The sequence below is a fragment of the Corvus brachyrhynchos genome, unplaced genomic scaffold, assembly GCF_000691975.1.
Source record: "Corvus brachyrhynchos isolate BGI_N302 unplaced genomic scaffold, ASM69197v1 scaffold162, whole genome shotgun sequence".
In the NCBI taxonomy this organism is placed as follows: Eukaryota; Metazoa; Chordata; class Aves; order Passeriformes; family Corvidae; genus Corvus; species Corvus brachyrhynchos.
This window is the reverse complement of record NW_008236696.1, coordinates 478,149-487,411: the sequence shown is the minus strand read 5'-3', so window position 1 is coordinate 487,411 and position 9,263 is coordinate 478,149. Positions and strand designations below refer to the sequence as shown.

General features: G+C 39.8%; 1 protein-coding gene across 4 annotated transcripts in view; it reads right to left on the bottom strand.

Annotated features, from left to right (window-relative positions):
- Positions 1–3,117: 3,117 nt before the first annotated feature.
- GPR160 (G protein-coupled receptor 160) overlaps positions 3,118–9,263 on the bottom strand; it is a 7,063-nt gene continuing 917 nt past the window's right edge. The window contains exons 1-2 of one of the 4 annotated variants that reach the window (XM_017726862.1): positions 9,108–9,257; positions 6,687–8,613 (exon numbers count right to left, since the gene is read on the bottom strand). In XM_017726862.1, the coding sequence (XP_017582351.1) occupies positions 7,540–8,559 (1,020 nt within the window). In that variant the 5' untranslated portion in view covers positions 8,560–8,613; positions 9,108–9,257 and the 3' untranslated portion in view covers positions 6,687–7,539. Of the gene's footprint in view, positions 3,131–6,686; positions 8,614–9,107; positions 9,258–9,263 lie in introns of those variants that run through there. The other 3 variants (XR_001859561.1, XM_017726864.1, XM_008644453.2) reach the window with 3 other exon arrangements.

Here is a 9,263-nt window from a genome sequence, read left to right as displayed (position 1 = left end):
GTAGGGAAGTATTGAGGGGGACTTTACAGTATTCCTGAAGAGAGGAGGAACTGACCTAAAGTTTGAGAACTGCTGCCCTAGATCAAAAGGAGTCAATGCACATACACTGGCTAAAAGGCAGGTTTGTGACAGACAGATTAATATGTATATTATTTAACTGATGACCTTAAAGAGTAAATTTGGATTACAGAAAAATCTGTGCTTCATTTTCCTTTACTTAGACTATTGCTTTGTTTCTACTAACAGACTTTTCTACCATTACCTTCCGGAGATCAATATTAGAATCATTGTTCTTACTTACAACTGTTTGAGCTTGCTAATAGCAGATGTTATTAATGTTTTTATTAACCACTGAAGCTGCGAGTTAGGACAACACATTACAGCTACATGCTGGTATGTGGTGAGAGCCCTTATCCAAACGGCACCAAAGCTTTAGAGGATGAATTGATGCCTGGATTTATTTTGGAGGGAAGTTGCTAAGCACTTTCTAATTTGTTTTTTTTTTTTTTCTGTTTTCAGTTACTGTTGTAAAATAAACTTCTTAGCTGAAGTTCCAACATTTGCTAATGTTCATTTGAAAGACATTTAAATGATGGAGACAGTGGGTTCCCATTTGTAGCATTTCTGTAAGATACACAGTGTAGCATAGCTGTAACATATGTTCTAAAGGATATGTTCTGTTTTGATGAGCTAACTGAAGACTAAAGATATCTTAGATATTTATCCTTTGGCTTTTGTCTTAAAGTTTTATTATTTTTATACAGAAATCTCACTGGCTAATTTTTAATCTGTCTTCTGATTGTACTGTTCTTAGGCAATGTAAAAAGTAGGGATACATAAATGTGGTTTGATAATGGCTTAAGGTGTACTAGAAAATGTGGACTTAGGGGTCTTATTTAGACCTGTAGTTAATCAGTGTTACCTGCATGAGAATTTCATGGCTGCTTTAATTTTGCTTTACTAGACAGCTTTGAGGAGAGCTTCTTCAGCTAGTGTTTGTGTCCAGCTCAGCCATAATCACTGCCAGGTGCTGGGAGCTCAGAGCAGACCCCAGTAAGGCACATCTGGTCCTGTTCTTCTGGTATGTAACATTCCCTGTGGGTTTGGGAGAACTGCAGATAATGAATTATGCTTTAAATATTCATGAATGCAACAACTTAGAATGTGGGCCTTCAGCATATTAAAAGTTTTTTTTCTTCTTCAGTGATTTTGGCAATTAACTGGAACTTAAAAGCAGACACAGCTATACCAACCTGTACTGATAGAAGTGCACTTGTATGGGAGTGTTTCCCAGTGTAGCCATGTCAATAAAATCAATTTTTAAAAAATTCACACTTGTATGTGAAAGTAGGCTGGAAAATTTCCAAGTGCAGCTGAAGTCTACTTGGGAAGTTTATGAATTTGCTCAAAAAACAATGTAATACTTAGGGTAACAGTCCTCCAGAACCATTTTACGTACCAGCCACTTGCTGTTCAGATAGGTGATGTTTTCCCAGGCTTATTCTACCATTTCCCATGGCTTTCCCACACATTAGGTAGTACCCTCTTGCAAAAGGAGTAGTATTGAAGATTTTAACTAGTTTTTAACACTTGTTCCCACAGGATGCATCTACAAGAAACCTTTTTTATTAGCTTTATTTCCTGGGATTTTGCTTTCTGTATTCGGCCTTCTGGTGTTGCAGGCTACGCCTCACAGTAATGCTTGCAGTATTTCAGTTTCCATAGAAAGGAATGTAGGATGCCCCAGGATCTTAGCTCAGAAGGGAGATACATTCCATGGCTTTTCCCCTTCCTTTTTCTCTACCAGTCTCCATCCTACCCTACTCCTTAATAGAAACTGCAGCATTAGCTCAGGGCAAGGCCCTTTTGCAGAGCACTGGGCTGAAGGTAGCTTTCAAGATTTCATCCAATAGAATTAAGAACTATTACACTTGTCTCAGTTTCAGGATTGGTTTGGGCTTTTAAAAATTGTACATGAATGATCTAATGGGTGTGCAGCCTCCCCTGATCCATCTGGCTCGTGTCACTCAGCATTCCTGACTTGCAGCAGGAGCAGGGCACTCCGCTGAGGAAGCTTGGCTACCTCCACTGACTTGAAGTGCCAGCTGTTTTGGATAACCAGAGAGTGTTTGAAGGGTTTTTAAACAGGCTGCATTGTAAATCCATTCTTTACCCATTAACCTATCATATTTTTTCCAGAATCGAAGTTCCTGAGGGAGGGTAAAGCCTTTGCTAGATTTTTGTCAACAAGACATTTCAAATAGAAGATTTATGTCCCACAAGCATCCATTTCCTCATTTCTTTCCCATGAAAGCATGTTTTTTACCTCCTGACTTCCACTTGTGCTTTGTCCAAAAAGGAATCCAGCCTTCTGGATAGAACAGATGGAGTCCTTTGTCACTGCAGATGTGGCAGGAAAAGGATGGGATAAAACCAAGTGTTTGGGCAGGTTTGTGATAGCTGTTGCATCATTTCTGTATCTCGAGCTGTAAGGCAATACTCAGGTACAAAACCAGTGAAGTGTGGTTTGAATGGAAGTTCATCATGAGACTGGGCTGCGTGTGGTGTGTCACTGCCTGGCATGGCAGCTAAAACTAATGCCAATTTCAGATGGATGTTTTCATTCTAATATCACAATATCCACACCGAAACTTCCACCTCAATAGCTCAACAGATTTCTTACTAAGTGACAAATGTACAGCTCTGAGTCGTCAAAGACTTCAGTGACAGCTGTGTTGAGTCCTGATTTTGCAAATAATTACATTTATAACATGAGTAGTTCTTCTGATTGTACTGAGACTGCTCATACTAAAATTCAGCATGTATAAAAGCTTGCAGGGTTATTTTCTCACCAGTATTGTATAGAGATGTCCTGTTAGCATATATTTAGAAATATAGTTGTCGTCATTAACCAGACATTTACTCATTGTTCTAGGCTGCAGATAATGACTGTGCAAAACAATCAGTCTAGGATACTTTTCTAATATTCACCTGAATTAGTTTATTAGAGATGGAGAGAAGCTAATATTTTAGAGTATTTTGTTTTAAATATACTGTTTCTATTCAATGCTGAGTGGAACAGGTATGAGCAGAGCTATCAATGAATAATTTCAGTGTAAAGTGTTAATTGCTTATAGTGAATTAATTTTCAAGTCATTCTTGCATAGTGACCTGTAGTTTCAGACAGGAAATATTGTTAGAAGAAAGAAATTTTAAATTCATTTAATGCTTAGTTCATTTAGGATGAGCCTAAATTAAACTATTTTAAAAAGAATTTGCCTTTAGTCATGCGAATTTATTTAGGCCTGAAAGGTTCTATGTAGTTACATCCCCTGGATGGCTTTGAAAATAGTGGCATTTGAAAAAGAGATGGTAGTGATGGTCCAGACAAGTGCCAGCTGTGTGGGTTTTCCAGGAAGCTTTTTCAGGAAGCTGTCCCTGGTCTGAGCTGATGGAGTCAGGGCCTGGGACACAGACTGAGCACCAAGACAGTGAGCACGCATTACCCTAATCTGTGGGAATCAGCCTGATTTGGTTTTACCATCTTCATCTCTTTGGAACTCTGACATTTCCTTCCCCACTCAATCTCTGAGTGTGGCATTTTGCTCTGGTGTGAGCTCTGTGGGCTGGGGCATTTTGTGTCCTGCTTTATCCCATGGGTCTTGTTGCCAGCACTTCCACGTGTGCTCAAGGCCCCATCCTAAGATGCTGTGTAGGTTTGTGTAACCTCTGCATTAAAACACACTCCTGCTCATTCACTTGAAGGTTGCATAGTATTTTCTGATCTCTTACAGCAAAGTGGAAGGGAAAAAGCAAAGTTCAAATGTGTGAATATGCTGGTAATTGCAGGTATGTAGTAAGCCCATAGTCCAGCTTTTGTAGCCATGGATTTAACTTTTCTGAAGCACAGTTCTGGGAGCCAGTGAATGACTCTGAACAGTAAGGAACTAGAAAAATGAGATTTAAGAAGATTTTTTCCACCTAGATGTAATTGTAACTTGAGCACAATTGTGCATTCATAGAATGGTGATCATAAACGCTGTTTACGTGCAAAATGTAACACTGAAGGAGCATTCTAATTGTGTCTATGAAGCACTGCTTTGGTACATAGGGTTGTTGACAGGCTTGTAGTGTTGTTGCTAGGTAATAAGCAGGGTATCTGTGGTGATTATGGGATTAGGCTCAAAGCACAAATGTCTTTGATTCATGAGGTAGATCTACTTTGTGGGTGAAGCCTGGGCAGCCTGTGGAAGGCTTGTGTTGTCCTCCACTACCCAGCCGGGATGTTTTCATCCTCTGGCAGCTTTTTGCAAATTCAGTTTTGGAAAGAACAGTGAAGGATTCTGCACACCCAACTTCCTTTCCAAGTAGACTTTGTGTTATAGAATGAACGAGCCAGTACTGACCAGGAAAGATGAGTATAAAGATGAAGGGTTTTATCATTGAGTGCCAAATACTCTGGTTTTGAAAACACATAGGATATCTCATTAAAATCAATGTTGATTTGTAAGAGATTCTTTAAATGAGAAAAGTACAGAAGTTTCCCATAAGGGGTAAACACTTTAGCTGTTGTTAGCATTAATATCAAATAATCCTGTAAGAGTTAAGGACAGTAAGGTATTTGAATGGTGTAAGGCACAAGAAGTGATGCACAGAGGAGAGGTAGCAGTGGTTATCTGTAGTTCTTTTATTTCAGATATTACCACCTTCCTGGCATAGCTTCTGGCCTCTTTGGCAGTGAAACTGGCACCCTGTTCTAGAGAGGGATGGTCCAGGGCTGCGTGGCTGGACCCAAGCACGAGCATTGGGACTGCCCAGAAGCACCAGGTAAAAAAAAATGCACAGAGGAAAAGACATAATTGTAAGGAATGCAATAGGATGGAGATCACTGCACAGCTGGTGTCTCCCTCCATGAATGCCAAGGGTAAAAGTGGGCTTGCAAAGAGAGTTACCACTAATATGTTTTAAAATAGTCACTTGGCAGGCTGAGGCACCACAGTTGGATGTTGGTGGAGACCTGCAGTGCCACTGTTGCCTCCTCGATGGAGGTGACAGCCTAAAGGTTGATGCTCTTTGGCACTTTTCCACAAAAAGTAAGGAAGAATAAATCTGACAAGTAATACAGTGATGTAACATCAATCCATTAATATTTGCTTTGGCTGCATGTTGTGGATTCCCTGTAAAAAATGTTAAAAACTTCAAGTGGCTTTAGGAGCACTGCAGCAGCTACAGGAATTCTGGCACGTTAGGGCAGACAGGGTTGTGTAAACTTTAATTAGGGCTTGGGAAGCTGAACCACACTGATAAATAAAACATGTCAGCAGCCTCACCCAACTGGTTGCAGTTCCAGTTCTGTGCATGTTAGTGATTCAGAAGTGTGAGACTTACCATGCAAAACACACCTGAAACAAGCTTGAAACCAGCTTTGCCTTCATCTGGTGTTGAATGAACTTTAAAAGAGGAATTTCCCCCTGCCTGCTGAGTCTGTAGGGATTAGTTATTTCACGATTCTGAAATGCCTGGTGCATTCCTATATTTGAGGTATTTGCTGATTTTTAAATGGAATTAGGTTTTGTAAATATTTTGTCAGCCCCATTTCAGTGGGTGTCCAGTTTCTATAGAACCTGAAAAAATGCTGTGTCAAACCCCTGTGTTTAGCCATGGTTTATCCTATAGCATCTCCAGCACTTACTAACAGCAATTACAGTTTGAGAGAGCAGGGAGTGATTGCTTAAGGTTGTTTTTCCAGTTAACATTGCATGTGCTTTCCTACTTTTAACATGGAAATAGAATTTCCTCCAAGTACATTTTCCAGCATAAAAATTGAAATAATTTGTGGTGCCAAACACTTCAAACTATGTTGCTAAACATTGTCTCCTCTTATTGCACTAGTTTTAAAATTCAGTTTTTGATCATTTACTGTCCTTTTGATGGCCTTCTTAACAGATTTTCCCCCAAAACCACTTTCTAGTGCTGAAAAATGCTTGTCCCCTTTTGATTATATCACAGAAATCTCAAATTTACCACAGACTGTGGGTGAAAGAAGCACTATGTGAGGTGAAGTAATAAATCAAAATAATCGGATTTTTATATGTTTCAGAAATCAGAAGATTAATTTATGATTGAGATGTGATTGTGTATTCTTATGGAGTGAAATACTGGAGTATTCTTTTATAAGAAAACTTAACCCATATAGTATTAAATTCTGCAATTAAATCTATCTCTATAATTGATATATAATAATGTAAACTGTTACCCAGAATTTAAATTTTACAGTTGAAGAGCACACAATGAACTATATAAAGTATGATCTTTACTTTGTGAACCATTTTATTTAAGAAGCACTTTCCTATTACCAACTAGCATGTGAATGAATTTTAGATTCTCTCATTTGTTATGATCTGTAAAAGTGAAATTTCTTCAATCTGTCTGTTAATGGGTAAAATCCATCCTACAAATGCTGAAACAAAGCACCTTAAACTATGCTGCTTAAACTTGCTTGTAATTGCACCTTTTGTTATCTGCAGAGTTTTCTTAATGAGTATTCTTGTGTGAAATCATTGTTCCCTGTGGGTCTGGGGGACGATTCACCAACCTACAGCATCATTTACTTAGTTTCTCTTTCAATACAACCTTGTATTGTGAGTTTAGTGCTTCAGAAATAAATGCTAATTTCATTTGTCTGCTTTGGTTGTGTATCATTTATTTCTCGTATACAAAATCAAATCAAGTCCATCATAAAACTGTAAGAATTTGAAAATTAGGAATATTTTTTCTAGAAGCCTGACTAATTCGTTCCCTGCTAAAGTAGTCCCACTTCATATTTAACTATTTTAAAGTAATTTTGGCTTAAAAATAAACTATATTTTAATTTAAACCATTCTTTAACCTTGGACGTGTGTTTATGTATAATGCTTGTTGCTCTAATTATTTAATTTTTAATTTGTACATATACCTTTGAGGAGCAGCAGCAAAGAAACAATGAAACAACACTTCTCCCGTGGGTGGGGAAGTTGCACATCTTGCGCTGGTTTTGTACTGTGTAAACAAAGTTTCTATTTCTGTAAGAGTTGTAACTTTAACTAAAACCAGTTATTTCTTGTTAAACAGACAGCAACCCTTGCCTTCCATCAAGCTGACAAAAATCCACATTTTAACAACAAAATACACTTCAAAAAATCATTTGAACCTTAGGTCAGCATCTGTATGTAACTCCAGCCTTGAAGACTTTATTGCATTTTGTACTGTAAAACCTGAGGTAATTCCATTTAAAGGAAGTGTAAAATTCTAGTGAGAAACATGAGGTTTAACTGGAACCTTGTCCTATATAAGCAGTGGTCTTTTAAACATGTAATTTGAAGTTGAATTCCCTGGGCTGGCAGTGCTTGCTGCTCACTGGGCCTCGGTGTCCTGCACTCCAGTGCAATATTCACTACAGTATTGCTGGACACTGGAGATGTTTCCTTGTGTTGTCCGTAAGGACCCAGCCACAGAACATCAGAGTTCTGCTTATTTGCAGCCTTTTCAGTCGGCAGCTCATTAACAGATGACGATTCCTGTGTCTGGCTTATCAGCTGGCTCTGTGCTTTCATTGTTGAACGGCATAAAGCAAAATTTCCAGCTGACAAATGGGTCTGTGCACCACCCCTCCTCTGTCAGCTCCACATCGTGGCACCGACACCAGTAGGCTGCTGCCAGGAGGAAGCTGTTGATGAAGTACAACCAGGGCACGTTCATCTCCACGTAGGCCGGGATCTGCACACCCAGCAGCAGAACCACGGCCTGGAGAACAACAAACGGTGCCCAAGTGCCAAGGAAACACAGGAGGAGCCTGCTCAGGAGCTGCCACTTAAAGCAAGTGGTGGTGTTGTTAGGCACATAGGAGAACATCAGAACAGGCTGGCTGGAAAAGGAGAGGAGCCTGGCAGACAGCAGCATGGTTGTCACCTCCTTCCAGCGAGCCAGGAGAGCCGTGCCCAGCAGCAGCACCATGGCACACGACACTGAGTAGCTCTGCAGGCTGCCAGAGAGAGGGCACTGCGAAGGGGAAACACTGTTCTGCATTTCTGGCTCTTCGGCGACAGCAGGAGCTTCAAGAGTGGAAAAAAACCCTGAAATCCATATCACTGCCACAGCAAAGACATAAAGTAACTTCCGAGCTCTTTTAGGGAACTGAGATGTTTGGGAGACGGTGGTGTAATAATCCAGAGCAGCCACAAGATACACTGGGTAATGCAAAATTCCGTAGGTCAGAGAAGTGATCTGAGTGAGGAGGCAGATGTGGTACTTTGTGAATCGCGTGCCCCACAGTGCAAAGTCCTCAAAACAGAAAATGAAGCAGATACTCAGCAGCAGTGTGAAATCAAGAAGTGCCACTGAAACGCAAAAGCATGCCATAAAACTGGTTTTCACGGGTTTTGGCTTAGCTTGCAACATGAAGAAATCAAGGAAGACTTTTCCAAGCATAATCAGGACTAACATGTAGTTGATATCAAGAGGTTGGCTGGTGTGGGTGCAGTGGTACTGACCAGAACCATTTTCACAGCGTCTGGCAGCCATCCTCCAGTGGTGAAAACAGCAAAAATAAATATCACAAGGCACAGTGCTTCATCTCTGAAAAGAAAAAAAAAAAAACTTCTAAAAATTCATTTCTGTGTACCTCTACCAATTAGTTAATTCTCCATCACAGCAACTACCCAATTTGTCTGATATTTTTCAGGCTCCTTAATGAAGAGTAAAGAGTTTCACTAACTCATCATTAAATTATCAACAACTGCCTAAATGTTATTTTCTTTGAATTACATTCTTGAGTGTTAAAAGGTCAACATAATTTACTTTTCTAGCTACTGACCCAAGGAAAGGTTTAGGAAATAAGGTTGACTGTGTTCCTTTCCTTTAGAAAGCATGGAGAGGTCTTTCTGTCCAGCTGGGCAGAGGGATGGAAGTTTCAGAATGCCTACGTATTTTGAAGAAATTACAGGACAAAAATCACACAAGACACTGAGGAGATGCTACAGCACAGCCTCACAGTTCATTATGCTCATAGAATCTTTAGGAAGTCAAGACTGCAGAAATATCTTGAAAGCAGAAAAAGCATCAAGCATCACCTCCTTTTCTGGTGCAAAAAATCCTGGAACTCCGAGGCAATCCAAAGCACAAGGGCTTCATTCAGTGAATTGGGCTTTTTTGTTCATCTTGAAGTACTACAATGACAGAGACCTCAGAACAGCTGGTTTTCCCTTCAGACTTCCACAAGTTTGTTT